The 23,697-nt window shown below is 41.6% G+C and overlaps 1 protein-coding gene across 1 annotated transcript in view; it reads left to right on the forward strand.

Annotated features, from left to right (window-relative positions):
• Window positions 1-23,697, forward strand: part of MCF2L2 (MCF.2 cell line derived transforming sequence-like 2) — a 253,980-nt gene that overhangs the window by 192,133 nt on the left and 38,150 nt on the right. Inside the window, exons 19-25 of the mRNA XM_040621737.1 lie at window positions 1,968-2,060; window positions 2,704-2,796; window positions 6,769-6,837; window positions 8,888-9,013; window positions 17,954-18,169; window positions 19,284-19,376; window positions 19,549-19,742. Of these exons, the coding sequence (XP_040477671.1) occupies window positions 1,968-2,060; window positions 2,704-2,796; window positions 6,769-6,837; window positions 8,888-9,013; window positions 17,954-18,169; window positions 19,284-19,376; window positions 19,549-19,742 (884 nt within the window). The remainder of the gene's footprint in view (window positions 1-1,967; window positions 2,061-2,703; window positions 2,797-6,768; window positions 6,838-8,887; window positions 9,014-17,953; window positions 18,170-19,283; window positions 19,377-19,548; window positions 19,743-23,697) is intronic.

The following is a 23,697-nucleotide window of genomic DNA, read 5'->3' on the forward strand; positions in this document are numbered from 1 at the left end:
TGCAGAAGGGTTCTACAAAGTAAAAAGTGGTTTGTCAATCGCTACCATTATTGGGTACTCCGTATGTATGGGGCATTTGTTGAGAAATTTCCATATATCATCTCATTTAATCTCGCAGTAGTCATAGTTGACTGCTGCTGTGAACCACTTAATAGATGAAAAAACTGAAGTGTAGGGAGGTTAAGTAACTGCACTTGGGCCATTTGGTTTGGAGCTGACAAAGCCAAGAACTGAACCTGGACCATCCACCACCAGAGCCCACCATCCTAATGCTGCCTAAATGAGTGTGTGTGAATATGAGTTTTTGGTAGCAATTTTTTTAGCCTCCTGATTTATTCTATAAGCAGGTGAGGATAGTTGGGTACTTTCATATGCTGCTGGTTAGTGTATATCCTTTCTTTAAGGAATTTTGGATTGAAGAGCAAATGTAGGTCAACAGTCGTGTTTTGGTGCTTGAAGGCCTGTGGTGTTCTGCATTGCTCTAAGTGTAGACATAGTACCAAGGGGTGAGGGTTTCAAGAGCACACGTTTCAGCTCAGCATCCACTGAGAGAACCAGGTGACTCTATTGCTGGGAAAGTTTGGGGAAAGGTGGCTGACTGTCGAGGATGTTTCGCTGGGTGGGAAGCTGGAGCTCCAAAGTCTCCTCCAGCTTTTATATAATCTTCTGGTGGTTAGTGTTGAAAGCAGTGAAACCTTGAATTCCTTTAGGAGCTAAAGGGCAGGGTTCTTGTGCTCTGACAGACCCAATGTGGGTGAGATGCCTTAATCAATTTGTAGTATTTTATAAGCCTGGCCTTCGGTATGGCAGGAGTGTTCCCTACGTGTAGGCTACTCTGCTGTTGAAGCCATTGAGTTTCACAAATGTACTTAGCACGTCGGCACATCAAAGGCACACAGGGGATAGTTCTTGAATGAATGAACATATTGTTAAGCTCTGAGTTAGTATTCTAGTTCCTTAACCTGTCAGAACAACATTTCTCCAGAGTCATCTCCCTTCCTTCCACATGCAGAAATGGAAAGAAATAGACATAGTTGACGCTGTGAGGAAAACAATAACCTATGTCCACATGAAGGACATCAAATTTGGCCTGAGAAATGTAGGGACACAGAAATCCACCAGGATGTAGCCCCGTGGGCTTCTCAGACTCTGTGGCCAGCAGAGCTGCTGTGGTCCAGGGGCGAGTGGTGGAGTGCGTGAAGCTGGCAAGCTGACTCCATAGGCTGGGAGTAGCCTTTCCGGGGTGTTGGTGGGAATGTGCCTACCTCGCATGGTCTCCGATGCAATGAGAAATAGGTCACACAGAACTTGGAATCTGTCTTGATCTCAAGCCCTGAGATAGTCATACAATGTTTCCTGTCTTGGAATCCAGTGCTGTAGGTGGAAAGTGATGTCTGAGGCGAGTCTGCTGCTTTGGGGGTTGTCCAAGGGACTTAGAGCTGTGTTGTTTTCTCCAAGCTGCCACATTTTCACTTTGGGTGTTTCTATCTTTTGGCTGTCTCTTGTTTTTTTTTTCCTCCCCCTGGGGTTGGCAACACAATGATCAAAATAGGAAGATAGGGAGAGAGAAAGGAGGGGCCATCAGCTACAGCACCTTTTCTGTCAATTTTGTCTCTCACTGCAGAGCTATTCTGGGGAGACAGTGATGTCCTGGATAAAGAGCAGAGGAGGAAGGATGAAGATTAAAACCTGCTCCTGTTTATGAATTTACCGATTTACTAGAATCCTGTAGTTGTTCCCACAGCACTCTGTTCATATCTGTGTTTAGTACTTACGGTTGTTTAGAACCCTCAGTTTACCTTGCCCTCACACAGTCACCCCAACATGAAGTTATCGTGCATCCCCAGTTCCTCACACCATGAAAATACTCAGGCTTGTTGAATATTTGAATGAATAAACGGTATCATCCTCTCCACTTACTGAAAAATGTTACCTGATTAATTTGTCCCAATTCTTTTCCCACTCAGAAAGAAGATCTTCAAATATATTTTAAATACCATAAGAATCTGCCTCGAGCTAGGGCAATCTGGCAAGAATGTCAAGACTGCACCTTCTTTGGGGTAACGTTAAGATCACAAAGTCTCCCACAAATGGTTTTCCCTGGGCAATGCTTATGTGTGCCGAGTCTTTAAAGAAATCAGAAGTATGAACAAGGCAGGGGAATCTGGCATTTGAATTCATGCTTATTAAAAGTCTCTCCTATTTTGAAATTACACATTGGAAGTTTTGAGGTGGCCCTGGGTCTCTGGTGAGCAAACCAGAGTCCTCATCTAGGATGGGGAATTCTAAGAGGAATTAAATCCAAAAGGCCACACTCTGGGTCTCCTTGGAATGATATTAGTAAGTCATCGTGTAACTTCTAGACTCAAAGTGACCTGACTAGACACCACCACCCCCAACTCAAAGACAGGCTGCCTCTTTTTTAGTAGACTTGCTTTCTAAAAGAAATAAATGGTCCTGCTTCCGTAGCTGCATCTAGAATTACTAGCCAAGCCATCCTCTTTCCCGTTTCTTTCATTTGACACACTCTTCCTAAGGCACCCAACATACAAGGCTCAGTAACATCACCAGGCTGATCAACACAGCTGCATCTCTCCCCCCTCCCCAAGAGCAAGTTTCATTTCTTGTATTCAAATCCTGCCTCTTTTTTCTCTCTGTGTGTTGTTGGTTTTGTTTTACATTGTTTTTCTTTGGCTTTTAAAGGTATGCCAGCGCCAACTGGATCACAATCTCCCTCTTTTTAAGTATCTCAGAGGACCAAGCCAGAGACTTATAAAATATCAGATGCTGTTGAAGGTAAAGTCGATAAGACAGTGCTTTCCTGTGTTGGGAAAACATGCATGTGCTGTGGTGCTCTTTTCCTTAGACATGTAGAGTTATGACTTCGTCTTCCAAAGGGGAAGATATGTCTCTCCTTCAGGTTTTTTCTGTCCTCCAAGTCTAAAGCAGTGTACCTCAGTGAGGAGAAAGACCAAAGAATCAGAGAGTTGAAAGGATCTGGGAGCCTGGCTAGTCCAACATGCAGCCTGAGGCATGAATCTCCAAGGAGGCTGGTTTGGGGCAGGAGCACTCCTGGGGAGCAAAAGGAGAAAGGGGAACACCACCACACTGCTGGCAGCCCAGAGGGCGGGGAGGCAGCCAAAGCCCCTGCTCTCATCTATAAGGTATCTACAGGTCAGATATCATCTGCTCCATTTTACAGATGAGGCAAGGAGCTTCCAAAGTCACAATTTTTCTGTGCATTCAAACATGGAAGGGAGAAGGCAAAACCGGAGTCTTTTCTCCTTTTGCAGCACCTACCTCCGCCCCTCCATTAAGGATCTTTCTCAAGAGCAACATCATAGAATGAATTTTGCTCTGCTGAACCCCTGGGTGGTTCTTGCCAACAGCACACCTGCAGGAGAGCACTCCCAGACACCCCAAACAGGAGAGAAGTCTCTGTCAGGCTGCCTCCCCCCCTGTGAGCTGAGGGAAAGGTTTGGGCCACTACTCCAACTTGTGTTTTGAATTAACATTTATAAGGAGCTCTTGCCCAGTGGCTACTATCTCTCAAAAAACAAAAACAAAAAACCCACAAGCACCTGCTGTTTGCCGGATACCTTCCCATATGTATTTTTTAATTTATTCCCCACAATCGGATGCACCGGAAAGGCTCTGGAGTGTGAGGAAACTGAGGCTCGGGGAGGTTAAGCTCATAGCCTAACCCTCTGCCCTCAGAAAAAGTTGCCCCTTTCAGCTCTGCCTCCGCTGGACCGGCCCTGCCGTCACCAGGTGTGGCACTGCCCGACCTCTCGGGCCTTGGCTTTGTCCTGTGTGAGGTGGGGATACTAGAACCTCCTCCAGAGGATTGCTGTGAGGAGCCAGTGAGTAATGCGCGCAGAGAGCTGCTGGTGCTGGCCCCCAGGAAGCTTCCTGGAAGGCGTAGCCGTCGCCGTTGTTTTCCACGTAGAGATGCCACAGCAGTGTGGGAATGGGGATGACGGCGGCTGCTTCCGTCCATGAGCGGCAGCTGTGAGTGTGGTTGTGGCAACTCGGCGTTCACGGAGAGCCTCACCCTCCTCCGAGCAGCCCAACTTCACCGAGCTGTCCCAGCCCTGGGCCCAGGGAGGAAGGAGCAGGACGCGTGGGGGTCTTCACCGCCCCGGTCTGGGTCCGCGCGTGGGAAGAGCCCGAGCTTTCCCACAGAAGCGATGTGGCCGCAAGAGCGAGTTCTGTACCACGCACGGAGGGCTCCAGCGCGGTAATCAGAAACCGGGACTGGGGAGCTGGGCGTCCCGGGCGTGATCCCGCTCTGACGCGCCCGGAGCGCAGCTCGGGCAAATCGCGTCAGCTCTCCCCGCCTCCGGTTCCTCAGCGGTGAAGAGGAGGTAGTACTAGTCCTTTCCTGGTATGCTCTTTGGGAGCATGAACGACGGAATGCACGTTAAAGGTAATGAGAGAATTTTGTTAGTTTCATTTCACCGAGGAAACGAGACAGAATCACTGTAAAAAATTCCTTGGGGTCTGTGGGAAACCTTGGGAGGCTATGCAAGGCAAACCAGTTTTCCCCATTGCTAAGCTTGCTGCGTGCTGGAAAAACAAGTCCAAACCACTGGCACGCCTGTGAAGAAAGGAAGTAGTGTCCTCCACCCTGAGGGACAGGGCTCATTCTGCAGCGCCTGCCATCAGCGCGTTTGGGAGCACGGGTGTCGACGGACGGCCTCATGGCTTAGAAGGGTCGTGGAATCCTGGTGTGAGAAGGCTTTTTCCACGTACAAAAGAAAGGGAGGGGAATGATAGATTATACCATTAAAAACAGACACATGAAAAATTGGGTGAAATAGAATATTAGCAAGATACGGGACAGACGGTCAGCGTGCTTAATAATGAGCTCGTAGAAGTTAATAATTAAAAAAAAACAAAACCAAGAAATAATACCTATGAAATGCTTAATATCTTTTCTGAGATATTATGAAAATTAACAGTTGTGACAGAGTTTTTTGGATACATAATGCACATGTCTAATGAGTCATGGCAAGCTGATTAAATAATACATTATTTATTAGCATCTGTTAGAAATAGATGCATTTAGGGACAACAGGAATTCACTTTTATTGAGGTCATGATTTATGTCAAAGAAGCTAAGGGATGTATGGAAACTATCAGATTTATTTATTTATTTTTTAAGATTTTATTTATCTGTTTGGGAGAGAGTGAGAGAGAGAGCAAACACAAGCAGGGAGAGCAGCAGGCAGAGGGAGAGAGAGAAGCAGGCTCCCCACTGAGCAGGGAGCCGGATGCCAGGCTTGATCCCAGGACCTTGGGTTCATGACCTGAGCTAAAGGCAGACACTTAACATTACCTGAGCCGAAGGTGCCCTGAAACAATCAAATTTAATGTAGAGAATTTTTCTTACCTGGATTTTAAGATGTGATTTGGAAAATGGTGCATTATTTGTTTACAATAAATGTTACTTATTATAAGAAGGATATTCTAGAAGAGGTGGTTTTACTGATTTCCTGTGTAATGCGACTAATGTCCTAGAAGTGATATGCATTTTTCTTCTTTTGAAAGAATTAAATAGACTACTATTAGACAAAAAGAACTGATAGGGAGAGGTTGGTAAAAGGATATAAACTTAGTTTATAAAATGAATAAGGTGTGAGGATCTAATGTAAAACATGGTGACTGTTGATAACAGTGTATTATAGAATTTAAATTTGCTAAGAGTAGGACTTAAATGTTCTTGCTAAAAAAAAGAAAGATAAACATGTGAGGTAATGATGTGTTAATTAACTAGATAGAAGAAATCCTTTTACAATATATACATATATCAAATCATCACCATATACACTTTGAATACCTAACAATTTTATATGCCAATTATACCTCAAAGCTGAAACAAAAAAGAAAATAATAAAAAAAATGAACTGAGGACATAAGGCAGTTTACAGAAGAATAAATGTTAATAGCAAACATTTTTTTGAAAGTTCTACCTCACCAGTTATTTGAGAAATTCAAATTAAAACAGTGAGGTAGGATTTCTCTGTTGATTGAATTAGCAAAGGTTTTTGATTAAATGTTAATACTCCATGTAGGGTTGGGGCTGGTGAAACAGGCTTCCATATATGACTGGTAGGAACATAGTCCTTCTGTAAAGAACTTGGAAGTATGCACCAGAACTTTTAACAGTGGGGTGCCTGTGTGGCTCAGTTGGTTAAGTGTCCAACTCCTGATTTTGGCTCAGGTCATAATCTCAGGGTCATAAGATCGAGTGCCCATTGGGCTCCATGTTCAGCACAGAGTCTATTTATCCTTCTCCCTCTGCTTCTCCCCACTTCCAATTAAATAAATAAAATCTTTAAAAAAAAAAGAACTTTTAACATTGACAGTTTCACTTCTAGGAATTTATCCTTAGGAGAAAAGCACAAAGATCATTATTATTATAGTAAAAAATTTTGAACCTAAGTGTTTAACAGTGGGGGGAAATTAATGAATTATGATTTATCTACAGGATGCAACACTGCAACAATTAAAAAACATGTTTTAAAACATAATGTCATGGAAAAATGTTCAGGATATGCTGTTGAGTGAGAAAAAACAGGCTACAAAACAGTGTGTCCAATATGATTCTGTTTGTGGAAAGAACTCCGGGCAATTCTTTCCCTCTTACTTACAACAGAGAAATTTACCTACCTCCTGTTAATTTAGCATTGGCTGGAGCTTGTGCAGTAGATTTAGTTGGCATTCTACTTTTTGATTTCCAATAAGGCTTTTGGGTTAATGCAGGGTCTGCTGGATTTTGAGTCTCCTGAGGATTTGGGGATAGACCCAGGTGACGAAGGAGTTTTGGCTAAGGTACTGTATATTAAATTTTGTTTTATATAACTGACTGTTAATAGTGTTTGTCTATGGCTGGGCAGATTTATGGCAATTTTGTTTTTCTTGTTTATGATCTTTATGATTTAAATTTTTGCAAATAGCATATATCCTATAATTTATAGTCACAGAAAAAGAAAAAAAATGAAAGGCAATTTCAAAGTGAGGTTTTGTAACAGGATAATTAGTAATATGTTTTCTTTCCTCCACATAAAAATGTTTTAACAGGAATACAAAATTAAGTCAATGTGTAAAATGCATACGTAAAAGACTAGAAGTAAATATGATAAAATCTCTGCTGTGGTTTTCCTTCAGGGTAGGATTATGTATGATTTATATTTACTTGTTTGTGCTTCTTAGTATATCTGATTTGCATACATTATGCCCTGTTCACCTAAGTGTGTTTGTGGGTGTGAATTCTAAGACAGCCAAGGTTCCCTCAGAAGAAATGGTGACCATACCGTACTGGGAAGAAATCTGTGACTTAAGAGTGGGATTTCTTTTAAATTTTCTACAGAATATTCTGGGTTTAACAAGAAAAACATGAGAAGCAATCATTTGCATGCCTTCTCCACTCAGTATATATGGTAGGGACTCCTCATAATTAAGAGACACTCAAGACACAGGTAATAATTTAATAGCCTGGAGCAAGGGGAGCTAGGCTGAGTTAGTTTAATAACGTTTGTAAGGATGTTTCTAAGCCCTGCATTACACAATGTAAAAGTAGCTACCTGCTATGTTTGTGGGAGGAGGGTTAGTGGGAAGGAGAGAGAATAGGAACAGTTGAGTCTCTAAAAGGAAGTTGAGTTTTAACTGTTGGGTAAAGAGGAAGAGCCCTGATGTAGGAACGAAATCCTTTATTGATGATGTTTCAAAAAACTCAGGTGAGACTCTGTTGTCTATCCCAGCACCTGGAGCGTATTGATATGAGTGAGAAGGTAAGAATCCATGGCAGACTGTTGAACGATGGCAGCGTGTTCTGCCCCATTCATCAGCCCTGTCACTCATATCTCTGATCCAAAAAAGCGAATCCTCCGTGCTTCAGCAGAGATTAGGAGAATACACAAACCTTTGCTTACATCACACGGTAGAGGACAAAAAAAGGTGGGACTATACAGGGAGTGGGGAGCCAACAAAGAGCTGTCTGTTCTTTGTTATAGAAATCGATGTGTTAAAAAGAAAAAAAAAGAAACCAAAATTTCTTGTTGGTATTTACCATAGAACAGATAAATGTGCTATGTAGGTAGCTGGAGAATAAAATACTGGAACTGTAAGCGAAAGACTTTCACACTGGAACAATCATCTCTGTTATGTCCTAAGTGTCTCAGTAGTAATATTGGTCTCTTGAATTAGCAGTTACAGAGTTTGCACTCAATGCTGAGTCTTCCCGTTTGGGAGGTGCCGACCATGTTGGCTTATCTCTTTGGTGTCTTTAACAGTGATAGAATGTGAGAAAGACAGGGGAAGGAGAAGAGGGAGAAAGGGCAGAGGGAGGTGGTGGGGATTCAATGTGTCAAATGCAACAGTTATGACATTTACACGTGCATCATTAGTAAACCTCCACAGGGCAGCTCATTCTCCCTGGGATGGTTTTAAGTATAATTTTACCCATAGGAATAGGACTTTCACATTATGTACAGGAATACGATACTCAGATTTTACTTTTCAATAGGCCCCAGGGCTAGGGGTGTAAAAAGGGAGAGCAGCCTATTTAAAGGATCTGGGTTTTCCATGCTTTAAAGAAGGTCAGTATGTTTCTTATGTCCATGATTTTATGAACTCCATTCTTCATGAGTGCCATGTACAGAAGGTCTAGTCGATGATTTTGCTTGTGTGTATATTGTATATGTAAACCAGCAAGTATCTTTAGCCACCATTCTTTGGGAGCAGAGCAAGAGATCCATGTATCCTCCTTCCCCATCTCTGTGGTGGCAGGGTCCATGGGTCCTTAACCAGGGTCCTGTTTCCCTGGTTCACTTGGTTAAATGGTTTATGTTTTGATTTCCAACAAGGCATTTGGTTTCCACAGAATGGGCCAAAGAAGACCAAGGATTCAGCATTCTCAGCCGAACTACAGCAAGCTTTGGCCATGATAGAGGATTTGATCAAGTCCTGTGAGTTGGCCGTGGACCTGGCAGCAGTCACTGGATGTCCGGTATGGGCCATAGCAAGTGTGGGAACAGTTCAGCAAAAGGCAGGCACAATATTACGAAGGTAGGAGATGCTGTGGCAAAGGTAAAGAGGTGACCTGTGGTAAAAGAATCTGACTCTGAGGAAAGCAGATGAAATTGTGCAGCAAATCTGTGCTGTGGGAATCCAAGCAGCCCCTCAGCATTTTCAGGACTCTTGGGTTGGATTCCTTGGGGTCCTGAATGTTGAGACTGACCCACCCTCGGGAACACCCAAGAACTCAGAGGCCAGAACATAGATGGACAGGACAAGGTGCTGAAGGAGTAATTTATTCTCTGACTCATGGCACTATTAAAAGATTAAAAGATTTTCCTTCTTGCCTCAGATTTTCTCTGGCAAAGTCCTTTGACAATGGGTCCTAAGTGGAAGTCTAACTCCATTTTTACATCACAGATTTTAGAAGAGGACCGACAAGCATATATTATACATTCTGTAATCCAAATGGTTGAGGAAAACTACCAGAAGAGGCAGTGCTGGGGAGTTGAGCCGCCTCGACCCGGGCATGAGGGTAAACCCTGAGCAGGGCAGTCCCAGGAATTCCAGGCAGGCCATCCTCTGTAACCATAGGAGCTCCTCAGGACTGGGACATCATTACTTTTCAGCAGCTTTCACGGGGAGGTGCTCTAGATATTGCCTCAGGTCAATTCGTTTTTCATCATTGTCATAACAGGTTACCGCAAGCTTGGTGGCATAGAGCAGCGCAAATGTATTATATTATAGTTCCACAGGTCAGAAACACAACACAGTCTCCCTGGGCTAGAATCGAGGTGTCCGCTTTCCTTTTGGGAGGCTCTAGGAGAGAATCTGTTTCCTTGCCTTGTCCAGCTTACCAAGGCCACGCACATTCCCTGGCTCATGGTACCTTCTTCCATTGTCAAAGTTCTTCTTGACTCACATCATTCTGACCTTCTCTTCTGCTTTTCTTCCACTTTTGAGGACTCTGCGATTACATTGGACCCACCCATTCATCCACAGTATTGCCCTGTCTCAAAGTCAGCTGATGAATAACCCTAATTCCATCTGCAACCTTAATTCCCATTTGTCATGTAACCTGACATATCCTCTCAGATTCCAGGGGTTAGGACGTGGACCTCTTTGGAAGGCTATTCTGTCTACCACCCACGGATGAAACATTTTGAGGGTTACATTTCAAACATATACTTTCCCTTCTCTCTTTTTCCATTTCATTTTTTACCTGGTTTTAACATACTGTTCATTGAGGTCTGAGCAAAAGAAATGACCCTTCTTTTATTTCCTGGTCATCAGTCAAACCATGCAAATTAGTGACAAAAAACCCCCCACTATCTTTTTATTTCCCTCCCTCCTGGTATTTCTCTGGCCAGCATCTCAGAAGCAGCCCCACTGGGCCCACAGTGATCCAGGTAGTGATGCTGTTACTGTCCCCTGGGACTCGAGTGCTCTCGGCTTACTACTGATGCATGATTCAGGAGGGTATTCATGAACCACAGGGTATGCGTGGGAGAGGATCATTTTCTTGGTAATAATTTTTTCCTTCTTCATTTAAGGAAACTCAAGGGAGTCATTTGTTTAATCATTTTGGGACATCTTTCTGCTCTTTTTATCTTTGAACACACGTCAGCTACCCCTCTTAGATATCCATTTCCCTGAATCAAATGAATGTCCCGGAAACCATTCACAAGGCAGGAAACTCCCAGTTATTATTCTGAGTCTAAGTATAAGAGGAGGAGGAAGTTATGAGAAAATAATTAGTAAAACGTGAGTAAATAACAATCTACTCTAATTTCGTTCCAAGCCAGCTTGCATGCAAATAAGATGAACCAGCTTGGAGAATTGTAGAGATTCGTTACATCAAATGCAAAGAAATTTTTTCTCCCATATGTCCTCAGAATTGTGCCTTTGACATAAACTCTATTGTTGTTGTTTTTTTCACTAGGATTTCAACTTGCTTTACATCTAGTACGTCAGCTACTTTACCCTGACAGGATTGTATGATCCTATTGAATTACGGAAGAGCAAGCAGTGAAATTTCCCTTTCTGATTCATGAGTAGATCCACAGAAAGAAGAGTTAACTCACCCAAGATCACATTGTACAACAGTTTGGACCACTTCTTGGACCTCTTCACTCCCTATCCAGAGTGCCATTCATTCTCTTAATGCATTCTTCATCTGATTTTGTTTAGAGTCTACTAACAGCCCAGCTACTCCTAACTCGCATCTAATGATTCTAAGAGTCTTTGAGTCAGCTTTGTAGAAGCTTGCCACAGGGAGCTGAAAATCACATGCTGAGTGTGTGGATGAACCCAGAACCTAACCTGTTAGTTTCTCTACTTGACATCCAATATTGACCTGGTTTTGAAAAGGAAAGACATTGAACCTGAGTGGGTGAATGCATAATTAAAACAACTAGAAAAGAAAAAATCCCTCCTGATATCTACATCTTATTCCTGTTGTGTACACTCCGTTAGTTCTCGATTTAATTCAATCACAGGAACTTTTAAGTTTTTTTGTTTTAAGAAAGTTTGTTTTTGTGGAGATATCATTTACTTCTCTCCATTTGAAAAAAGAAAAAAAGAAAGAAAAGAAAAATAAGTTTCGCCTCTATTCAATCTAACACATAAAATAGAGATGTGTATAGAGTGCTTTTAAATCCTGGCTTATCAGGAACAAGTTCCAAAGTTGAAAAGTAAAGCTTGAATGAAACATTTTTATTTTCTGTCATTTAATAAAGGAAGTTTTTTTTTTTTTAAGATTTTATTTATTTGTTTGACAGAGAGAGAGACAGCCAGCCAGAGAGGGAACACAGGCAGGGGCAGTGGGAGAGGAAGAAGCAGGCTCCCAGTGGAGGAGCCCGATGCGGGGCTCGATCCCAGGGACCTGGGATCACGCCCTGAGCCGAAGGCAGACGCTTAACGACTGCGCCACCCAGGCGCCCCAATAAAGGAAGTATTTTTATTGCAAAGGCCAGGTATCTTATTTCTGATTCAGTCTCCACTTCCCCGAGCAGAATGTTGGCTGCGGAGTAAGGCTGAGTAAATAATCTTAACGACTCCGTGGGATTGCCTGTGCATCTTCCCACACTCAAGACACCTACATCAAGAGTGGTTATGAGGAGTAAATGAGGATTAAATCATAACAAAGGCACCCAGCACCGTGTCTGGCACCTGGGAGATGCTGAGTAAAGGGCCCTAGGCTGACTCATTTGGATACTTGATCTGATTGGAAAGGAAGGAACCCTTTTGCTTCTAGTGATTGTAATTACAGTTTCTGCTTTTTGTTTCTGGACTGGCTTTGTGCTGATTCACTTATCCAGATGTTTCCTCCTTCTTTGTGCAAGAAGTATACAGCTCTGCCACATTGCTGTCACTGCCAGGAATGAAAACCTGGGCACCCAAAAGTGGTCTCTTTCTGGAGGTTGGCTTCACCAGACATCCTCTCAGCAAGATTCTCCATTGGCTGATATAGTTGCGTTTGAAATTCTTACACCAGAGCTCTTAACTACAAAATCCCACCCACGAAAAGTGGTAACATTTACTAGTTTATTTTGCCATCATTTCCCATATAGAGGAAGCCATCTGACCTTTCACTTGTGTTTAGGGTAGCCGATACCAAATGGTGTTGTATATCCGAGTTCATATCCATTAGATTCAACATACACAAGTGATGGCCATCACTAGTAGAAAAACTGATTGCAGACATATTCATTTCCTAGAGCTGCCATCACAAAGCTCCACAGTTCTGGAGGCTAAAAGTCCAAAATCAAGGTGTTATCAGGCCTTTGCTCCCTCTGAAGGCTCTAGGAAAGAATCCAGCCTTGCTTCTCTCCTGGCTTCTACTCGTTGCCAGCAATGCTTGGCATTCTTTGGCTTGCAGCTACATGACTCCAACTTCTGCCTGTCTTTGTGACCAGCTTCTCTATGTGTGTGTCTGTATGTTTTTTCTTCTCATGAGGACACCAGTGCTTGCCCTAATCCAGTAGGACTTCACTCTGGCTCATTAAATCTGCAAAGAACTTATTTCCAGATAAGATCATATTCTGACGTCCCAGGTAGACATGAGTTTTTTGGGAGACACTGTTCAACCTAGTACTGGGGCATCGCTGAATTAGTTTGCTCACGGTGCTGAGCATTTAGCCTCATGTCACCCCAGGCACTTGAGCCACTAAATGAATAAATATTACGTGTCTGGGGGACATACATCTGCAAGAATCATGCATGTGGTCTCTGGCCTTGGGACCAACTGCAGTCTGATTGGAAAGAAAAGATCCGTATGGTTGAAAGATGCCAAAGTTCATCTTCGGTCTTGCTCAGAGGAACTCCCCCGGTCCTTTCCCTTGGGAGGTGGGGGTGCCTCCATGCAGGCATGCATCCTGGCTGGTGGTATGGTAATATGCACGTACCTGCCCTTCATCAACAATGCATGGGGCACACACCCTCAACCACTGCAAGGTGGGCCTTGAGTATTGAGACGTCCAATCCGACACATGCAACCCTTCTGTTTTAGCTGGACTCAAAAGACCCAGCAATTCCCTCCACTGACCTTCAGTGATGATGGCTTACTGGAGCCTTGGAAAGAGCCAGCACAATGACAGTGCCAGGCTCACGGAGGTGGGAATGGGACAACTCCAGGACCCATTACAATTCTGGGGCCTTGGCTTGGGAGAGAGTGGGGGTTCTTATGTGTGTGCTCTGCCTGTATATGCCAGGTACATCCACACACCTGCTGTCTTCTCCTCTTACCACCTGCTGTCTGGTTCTCTCCCTCCATTGGTGTCTTTCCCTCTTCCTCATAGTTTCTGGTTTTCCGGTGACTCAGTTTCTTTATTGCTTTGTTACTTTATTGTTTATTCCAGCTCCTGCCCTCTTATAAAGCATCTCACAGCTACAACTCCTGCTACTTACTGCCTCAGTTCAGACAGGGATCAGATTGGCCTCTATGGTCAGGTGCTCACCCCTCTCTGGATTCGTATCCATTGGTCAATTGCCTACTGAGGTGCAAACAGCTATGGCTGCTGGAGGGCTGAGGAGGAGAGAGCAGAGGTGTTAAAGGCAACGTCACTGCCTAAGGTCGCCTCTTGTGCAGGGCTATAGATAGGGCAGTTTCCTCTGCAGCCCATAAGCTTGGCAGACACCTTAACTAACCTCACCCAGCCCTCTACAGGTCATTAGAGAGTGCACACTGGGACTTGTTCCCCATTTCCCCATCATTCTGGCTTCTTTTATTTATTTATTTTAATTTTAATTTATTTTTTTTTTATTTTTAGACAACCTTCATTAATAAAATGTAATGAGATGCCTCTATTTTATGTCTCCACTAATTTTATTTTTAATTCTACTTATTCATTTAAGCAGTCCTATATTTTTTTAAATTTAAATTCAATTAATTAACATATAGTGTATTATTAGTTTCAGAGGTAGAGGTCAGTGATTCATCAGTCTTCTATAACACCCAGTGCTCATTACATCACATACCCTCCTAAAGGTCCATCACCAGTGATTCCATCCCCTCATCCTCCTCCCCTCCAGCAACCCTCAGTTTGTTTCCTGTGGTTAAGAGTCTCTTGTGGTTTGTCTCCCTCTCTGATTTTGTCTTGTTTTATTTTTCCCTACCTTCCCCTATGCTCCTCTGTTTTGTTTCTTAAATTCCACATATGAGTGAAATCATATAATTGTCTTCCTCTGTTTGACTTATTTCTCTTAGCATAATACCCTGTAGTTCCATCCACATCATTGCAAATAGCAAGATTTCATTTTTTTATGGCTAAGTAGTATTCCATTGTGTATATATATCACATCTTCTTTATTCATTCATCTGTCAGTGGACGTCTGGGCTCCTTCCATAGTTTGGCTAGAGTGGACATTGCTGCTATAAACATTGGGGTGCAGGTGCCCCTTCTTTGAGGTAAATACCTAGTAGTGCAATTGTTGGGTCATAGGGTAGCTCTATTTTCAGCTTTTTGAGGAACCTCCACACTGTTTTCCAGAGTGTCTGCATCAGTTTGCATTCCTACCCACAGTGTAAGAAGGTTCCCCTTTCTCTACATCCCCGCCAACACCTGTTTTTTCCTGACTTGTTAATTTTAGCCATTCTGACCAGTGTAAAGTGGTATCTCATTGTGGTTTGGATTTATATTTCCCTGATGACAAGCAATGTTGAGCATTTTTTCATGTGTTTGTTGGCCATTTGGATGTCTTCTTTGGAGAAATGTCTGTTCATGGTTTCTGCCTGTTTCTTGACTGGATTATTTGTTTTCTGGGTGTGGAATTTGATAAGTTTTTTTATAGATTTTGGATACTAGGCCTTTATCAGATAAGACATTTGCAAATATCTTCTCCCATTCTGTAGGTTGTCTTTTGGTTTTGTTGACTATTTCTTTCGCTGTGCAGAAGCTTTTTATCTTGATGAAATCCTAATAGTTCATTTTTGCCTTTGTTTCCCTTGACTTTGGAGACGTGTCTAGCAAGAAGTTGCTGCAGCCAAAGTCACAGAGGTTGCTGCCTGTGTTCTCCTCTAGGATTTTGATGGATTCCTGTCTCACATTTAGGTCTTTCATCCATCTTGAGTCTATTTTTGTGTATGGTGTAAGGAAATGGTCCAATTTCATTCTTCTGCATGTGGCTGTCCAATTTTCCCAACACCATTTGTTGAAGAGACTGTCTTTTTCTCATTGGATATTCTTCCCTGCTTTGTTGAAGATTAGTTGACCATAGAATTGAGGGTCCATTTCTCAGTTCTCTATTCTGGCTTCTTTTAGAATTGCTTTTAACAGTTGTGCTTTGAAGTGATGCCTCCATATTCACCAAATGTGTTGTCAGAAACAGCTTTACCTAAAATCCATTTGTCTATCTATTCTGGGATGTGGCTGAGGATGTGCTTAGTATTTGACTCAGTGACTCTTTATGAGGACCAGGACCCATGGGAGAAATTTCTCTCATGTCTTATTAATAGGAATTGCTGTGCATTTTCTGAACAATTGGTTTAAGTATGTCTTTGTACATAATGTATCATACAACTCCCTGTGTTTCCCTCTGCAGTGCACACTAGAAGGTCCTAGCCTAGCCTACAGTAGGTTTACATGGCTTTATTATATGGGTTTTATGTACAACCTCTTCATTTTATTTTTTTAAATCTTTTTTCACCCTAAGAACATTAACCAATGTTTTTGTCTGCCTATAATGTATATATTTTTTATAAGATAGATCGAATTTTTGAAATGAGGTGGAGTATAAGTACATTTTAAAATAGAAACTATGCAGTCAGTGAAGTTTCAGACTCTTGGTTTTGGCTCAGGTCATGACCTCAGGGTTGTGGGATCGAGCCCCGCATAGGGCTCTGTGCTCAGAACAGAGTCTGCTTGATGGTCTCTCTCCCTCTGCCCCTCCCACTTGTTCTCTCGCTCTCAAATAAATAAATAAATAAATCTTTAAAAAAATAAAATAGAAACTACTGATTGCAGTTCATGTGGCAAATATTAAGCACCAACTTTTGCCAGTCACTTTGACAAAAACATATTTCCTGCATAATTTCTGTCTATATAGTAGAAATGGAATGGGTTTAAAAGAGAATGCAATCACTGAGGGCTGGAGTGGCTCCTGGAAGAATGTGGATAAAGTGAAAAAGTTCTCAAGGGTCCTCATGAGCCCATCACCCATCTGTCTCAGAGCATGGTCAAGCCGTGCCCACACAACCACAGCAGAAGCATCGTGCCTGTAGGAGAGCAGTCCTCATGGCTGGGGGCTCTTTAGTCCTCACTGAGTGGTTTGCTCACCACAGCTGACACATGTAAATTTTACCAAGCATAGAGAAAAATAGCACAGAAAATATGCCGCAAGCACCATAGAAATGAGTAGAGTTTATGCTCTTGAAGTTTTTATTTTAGAATTTCAGAAGTGCAGTAAATTATTTTTAAAACAATATTCACAGTTTGTTCAACATAAGCAATAAATTATAAAAATGCCCAATTAGAAATAATGTACATATTTCTAGTATTCACTCAGAAATTGTAGGGATTTATTAGCTAGATATAACTCAGGGAAATTTCTCTGTCCTGGTCCTGTTCAAATAATTTTCTCCTTTTGGCATTTCCCTTCAGGGAAATAAATTCTTGATTATCTGCTTCAAGTGATCTAATTTTTTAAAAATACCAGATAAAACACAACGTCCTTAGCTCGTCTTACCCCACTACTTTCTGGAGAGAGCTCAGAGAAGGCAGGGTCACTCATTTGGACTTTTAACCAGACATACGAGAAAGATGGGTTTGCTGGTGGAAAAAAGGCATAAAAATGTGCCCTGAAGCCAAACAGACTTTCTAAAAGATTTTGTCATTTGGGATTATCCTTGCCCTGTCCACTTACTCTGAGAAATGCAAAATTGAATGTCATTACTATTTTCATTACAGTGTTATGAAGATTAGGTTATATGAAGCCTTTTGCTTTCAGAACAAATCCCGTGTTCTTAGGTGCTCATACCCGAAGCAGCTGTTGGGTGCGGTTGGAGCACAGGGATGATTATGGCATAGGTCCATAATGCAGCAAAAATTCTGTCTCTCCTGAACATACTTAAATGTTAATTTCTTGCCCTTTTAGACTGTCATGTATCAAAAACCAAGATGAGGAAATAGAATTCTACTAGTTAAAATTAATTACAAAGACAAAAAGATCAGAGTACCAGTATCTTTACTTCAAGTATTTCTAACCTGCTGTATGTTTATTACCTCGCACAGACCTATGTAACTGAATGGGGCCATGCTCAGTGAAGCTCACAGAAGAATAGTTTTGATTTAGTGGCAGATGAGCCTGTTTGGCACTTTCTAAATTGTCAGCTTCAAATAGGCGTACTTTATAATTTGAAAACAGACCCTTAAGAGTACTTTCCCTATCAAGCAATGTAACAGCTTCTTTTCATGTATATCTGTCTTCCCCAAAGGATGATATCAGGAAACTGGGCAAGCTCTTGATGCATGGCTCTTTCAACGTCTGGACAGCTCACAAGGATCGTTATAAAATGAAGGATTTTATCCGATTCAAACCCAGCCAGAGGCAAATCTATCTGTTTGAAAGAGGAATCATGTTCTGTAAGATTCGAATGGAGCCCAGTGACGAGGGCCTCGCTCCTCATTACAGCTTTAAGAAATCTATGAAGGTAAAGGGGTCCTGTTGCACTTGAGAAACAGCATGGTCCTATGGAGAGAAAAATCGTTATCCTTATCTTACAGATAAGGAAACTGAAGCCTAGGAGAGGTTAACTTGCCAAATGCCACACAACAGAACTAGGTTCCACACCCAGGTCTTTCTGACTCCGAAGTCCGGGCTTATAATCAGTCAGTGGATAGGGCCAGGGCTGGCGTAGAGGTGCCTTTGTGCTGGGTAGAGAACAGGGACCACATGGCAGCCTGTCCTGACAAACGAATTAGGAAAGTACCCTCCATGCAGATGGGGGAAAGATTTGCTGATTAGAGCATGGGCTGGATTTCATCTCCGACTTGTCCTTCTCAACCACACATCTTTGCATACAAGTGTTGGCAAAAACTCTGGAGATCTAGGAACCCATGTCCACACCAAGTGTCATCTCTAGCCTGCGTACGAAATACTTCATAGCTGGTGATGAGACCACTCCCACCCCTCCACACACACCACACACATTTGTGCTCTTGTGGTTAAAGTTGTTAATTATTCATGGTAGCTTTTGTTATTTATGTTTCTTAATGGATACTAATTCAGTGACTATTATGTACAGATTTGTGAAATACTTAGGTGTTCTCTGGGAAACAAACTGAGGGTTTCAGAGCGGAGGGGGATGGGGGATGGGCTAGCCCGGTGATGGGTATTAAGGAGGGCACGTATTGCACAGAGCACTGGGTGTTATACGCAGACAATGAATCGTGGAACACTACATCAAAAACTAATGATGTACTGTATGGTGACTAACATAACATAATAAAAATTTTTTTAAAAAAAGAAATACTTAGGTGTTAATGAAGAAGTGATCTCTTTGCTTAAAGACTGAGGGCTGCAGCCCTACATATGGAAAGATGCAGTCTGTGTTGTCCCCTGAAACACAGAGGACAGAGGACACTGTGCCACACAATGCTTGTGTTTTATGCTCCCTGGGGCCATTAACAGAGGGCAACAAAACGCGCGGAAGGAAGATGGAAGAAGAGAGCTATCAAGGGTAGAAAGAACAAGAGTAGCTGACAGGGACAATTTTAATATCAGAATATGGTAGCACAGGAATTTTTCTTCTTTCTTTACAATAGTTGATGACACTTTCAATTCGCCAGCTTGGAAGGGGGAGCAGCCGAAAGTTTGAAATTGCCAACCAAAACGGACTCGAAAAATACATCATGCAGGTAAAGCTCGTGTCTTCCCCATAGGTGTCTGCTACTCTTTCCTGTGTTCCCATGGCTTGGCGAGTGTTTTCTATCTCATTATTCTAGAGGTCACCCAGAGAATAAAAACCCTGTCCAGTTAATGCTCCAAGTGACCTGGTACTCATAGTATTTTCTTATCTGCAATTTGCAGGCACCTTCAAAAGAAATCAGAGATTGTTGGTTTTCAGAAATAAGTAAATTACTGATGGAACAACAAAACAATATTAAAGGTAAGGTTACCTTGCTAACTTTAGTAGGGATAGTTGTACTGATTCCAACTTTGTGGTGGGTGTGCACAGTGTTGGTGAAGGATATTGTTGAAGGAAATGGTTGGCCAGGAAAATAACTGTGGGCCACATTTTCATGGTACCTGGAAGCACCTGTGCCTGCTTTAAGTTGTGTGGGGGTTTTTTGTGGTTGTGTGTGGCAGTGTCCCTTTCGACTGTGTTCCCCCCACATACCTAATTGCCAAGATCAACTTACTCAACCCCAAATCTGAAAGCCACCCAAGATTATGTTAATGGGGATTTAAATGGCCAATACTACTTTCAGAAGCTGTACTGCTTTTTTTTCAAAGCTGAGATATAATTAACATACCATAAAATGCACTCTCTTAAAGTGTGCAATTCCATGAGTGTTAGTCTATTCACAAGGTTGTACAGCCATTACCAGAACATTTTCATCACCCTCCCCAACAAAAAACCCTGTACCCATGAGCAGTCATTCCCCATCTTCTCCCTGCTCCCCTCTGCCCCTGGCAAACACTAATCTACTTTCTATCTCTATGGATTTTCTTATTCTGGACATTTTACATAAATGGAATCATATAAAATCTGGCACTTTCTGTCTAGTTTCTTTCACTTGGCATAATTTTTTCAGTGTTCATCCATGTTGTGGCATGTCTCAGTACTTCGTTCCTTTCCATGGCTGAAATATAGTGCATTGTATGGATATAGCATATTTGTTTATCCATTCGGAAGTTGATGGATATTGGGTGCTCTCCATTTTTTGGATATTGTAAATAATGCTGCTATGGGAACTTGTGTACACATTTTTGTGTGAACCTCTGAAAGAATATGTATGTATATAAATAATTGTTGGGCCATATGGTAAACCTATGTTAATTTCCTGAGGAACTTCCAAATTGTTTTCTGAAGTACTAGCACCGTTTCTTGTTTGCACCAGCAGTGTATAAGGGTTCCATCTTCTCCCCTCCCTAATACTTGTGATTGTCATCCTTATTGTCATTGTCGTTCTCTCCTCCTCCTCCTCCTCCTCTTCTTCTTTCCCCCCTAGTAGGTGCGAAGTGGTAGCTCATTGTGGTTTTGATTTGCATTTCCCTAATGACTAATAATTTTCAGCATCTTTTCATGTGCTTATTGGCCATTTGTATATTTCCTTTGAAGAGATGTCTAGAGAACTTCTTTGCCCATTTTTTAATTACTTTATTTGTCTTTTTGTACTTGTTGTAAAAATTATTTATATATTCTGGGTACTAGACTCTTATCAAATATATGATTTACAAGTATTTTTTCCCATTCTGTGGGCTGTCTTTTCGTTTTCTTGATGATGTCTTTTGAGGCACAAAAGTTTTTAATTTTGATGAAGTCTAATTTATATATTTTTTCTTTGGTTGCTTGTGTTTTGGTGTCATATCTAAGAAACCATTACCTAATCCAAGATTTACACTTGTGCTCTCTCCTAAAAATTTAGTTTTAACTCCTTGATCTGTTTTGAGTTAATTTTTATATAAGGTGTGAATTAGGGATCTAAGTTTATTTTTCCACATGTGTATATATATCCTGCTGTCCCTGAACCATTTGTTAGAAAGACTATTCTATTCTCTACTGAATGGTCTTGGCAATCGTTATGGACTCAAGTACCATAACAATGTTTGTGTTCCCCAAAATTCATGTGTTAGAACTTTACCTAATGGTAATACCCAGTGGTATGAGAAAGAGAAGACTTTGGGAGGTAATTAAGAGTAGATGAGGTTATAAGAGTTGAGCCATTATGAATAGGATTAATGCCCTTATAAGTGCCATGAGAGAACTTGCTTCTTCTGTCTGCTCTCTGCTGTGTGAGGATATAATGAGAAGTCACCAATCTACAACCCAGAATTGGATCCTCACCAGAACTCAACCACACTGGTTCTGTAATCTCAGACATCTAAGCCTCCAGAACTGTGAGAAATAAATTTTTGTTGTATACAAGCTGCCCAGTCTGTGGTCCTTTGTTATAGCAGCCTGAACTAAGACAGCACCCTTGTTGAAAATCAGTTGGCCATAGATATAGAATTCTTGGTTGACAGTTGCTTTCTTTAAGCATTTTGAATATGTCATATCATGTACTGTTTTGTGGCCTCCATAGTTTTTGATAAGAAATCAGTTATTAATCTTATTGAAAATATTTTGGGGCACCTGGGTGGCTCAGTTGGTTAAGTGTCCGACTCTTGATTTTGGCTCAGGTAGTGATCTTACAACCCTGCATTGGGCTCTGTGCTGGGCATGGAGCCTGCTTGGGCTTCACTCTCTCCCTCTGCCCCTCCCCTGAGCACATGTGTACACCATCTCTCTAAAAATATGTGTGTGTGTGTGTGTGTGTGTGTGTGTGTGTGTGTGTGTGTGTATGAGACATGCGACAAGTTGCTTTTCTCTTGCTGCTTTCAGATTCCTTATGTTTTGACAGTTTGATGTGTCTAGGTGTAGACCTCTTTGAATTTATATTTGTTGGAGTTTGTAGATAGATCATTTGGATGTGGAGATTAGTGTTTTTCATCAAATCTGGGAAGTCTTCAGCCATTATTTCATTAAGTATTCTTTCAGCCCCTTTGTTTCTGTCTTCTTCTGGATTTCCCATTCTGTCTATGTTGGTACACTCGATGGAGTCCTACAGGTCTTTATGGCTCTGTAAATTCTTTTTCACTCTTTTTCTTTCTCTTCCTCAAACTGGATAGTTTCAATTGACCTATATCTAAGTTCCCTGACTCTTTCTTCTGCCTGCTCAAATTTACTTTTGAGCCACTCTAGTGGATTTTTCATTTCAGTTATTTCAGAATTTCTATGGGCCCTTTCAAATATAATTTCTATTTTCTCAGTTTGATGAGAGTTTTTTCTCATACTTTCTTTTTTTTATGGTTTCCTTCAATTTTTTGAACAGTTTTAAATAGTTGATTTAAAGTCTTGGTCTAAGATGGACCTCATAGATACATATAGAACACTACACCCCAGAACAAAAGAATACTCATTCTTTTCGAATGCACATGGAACGTTCTCCAGAATAGATCATATGCTGGGTCACAAAACAGGTCTCAACCGATACCAAAAGACTAAAATTATTCCCTGCATATTCTCAGACCACAATGCTTTGAAATTGGAACTCAATCTCAAGGAAAAATTTGGAAGAAACTCAAACACTTGGAAACTAAGAACCATCCTGCTCAAGAATGATTTGATAAACCAGGAAATCAAAAATCAATTTAAGCAATTTATGGAGACCAACGAGAATGAAAACATAATGGTCCAAAACCTATGGGACACAGCAAAGGCAGTCCTAAGGGGAAAATACATAGCCATTCAAGCCTCACTCAAAAGAATAGAAAAATCTAAAATGCAGTTTTTATATTCTCACCTCAAGAAGCTGGAGCTGGAACAGAAGAACAGGCCTAATGCACGCACGAGAAGGCAGGTGATCAAGATTAGAGTAGAGATCAATGAATTAGAAACCAGGAGCACAGTAGAGCAGATCAACAGAACTAGAAGCTGGTTCTTTGAAAGAGTAAATAAGATCGATAAGCCACTGGCAAGACTTATTCAAAAGAATAAGGAAAGGAGCCAAATTAATAAAATCATGAATGAAAAGGGAGGGGTCACAACAAACACCAATGAAATAGGAAGGATCATTAAAAACTTTTATCAACAGCTTTATGCCAATAAATTAAACAACCTGGAAGAAATGGATGCCTTCCTGGAAACCTATAAACTACCAAGACTGAAACAGGAAGAAATTGATTTTTTAAACAGACCAATTAATTATGAAGCGATTGAAGCAGTGATCAAAAACCTACCAAAAAAAAAAAAAAGACTCCAGGGCCTGATGGATTTCCCGGGGAATTCTACCAAACATTCAAAGAAGACATAATACCTATTCTCTTGAAGCTGTTTCAAAAAACAGAAACAGAAGGAAAACTACCAAACTCATTCTATGAGGCCAGTATTACCTTGATCCCCAAACCAGGCAAAGACCCCATCAAAAAGGAGAATTACAGACCAATATCCCTGATGAATATGGATGCCAAAAT

This window comes from Ursus maritimus, unplaced genomic scaffold, assembly GCF_017311325.1.
Source record: "Ursus maritimus isolate PB19 unplaced genomic scaffold, ASM1731132v1 scaffold_4, whole genome shotgun sequence".
Classification (NCBI taxonomy): Eukaryota; Metazoa; Chordata; class Mammalia; order Carnivora; family Ursidae; genus Ursus; species Ursus maritimus.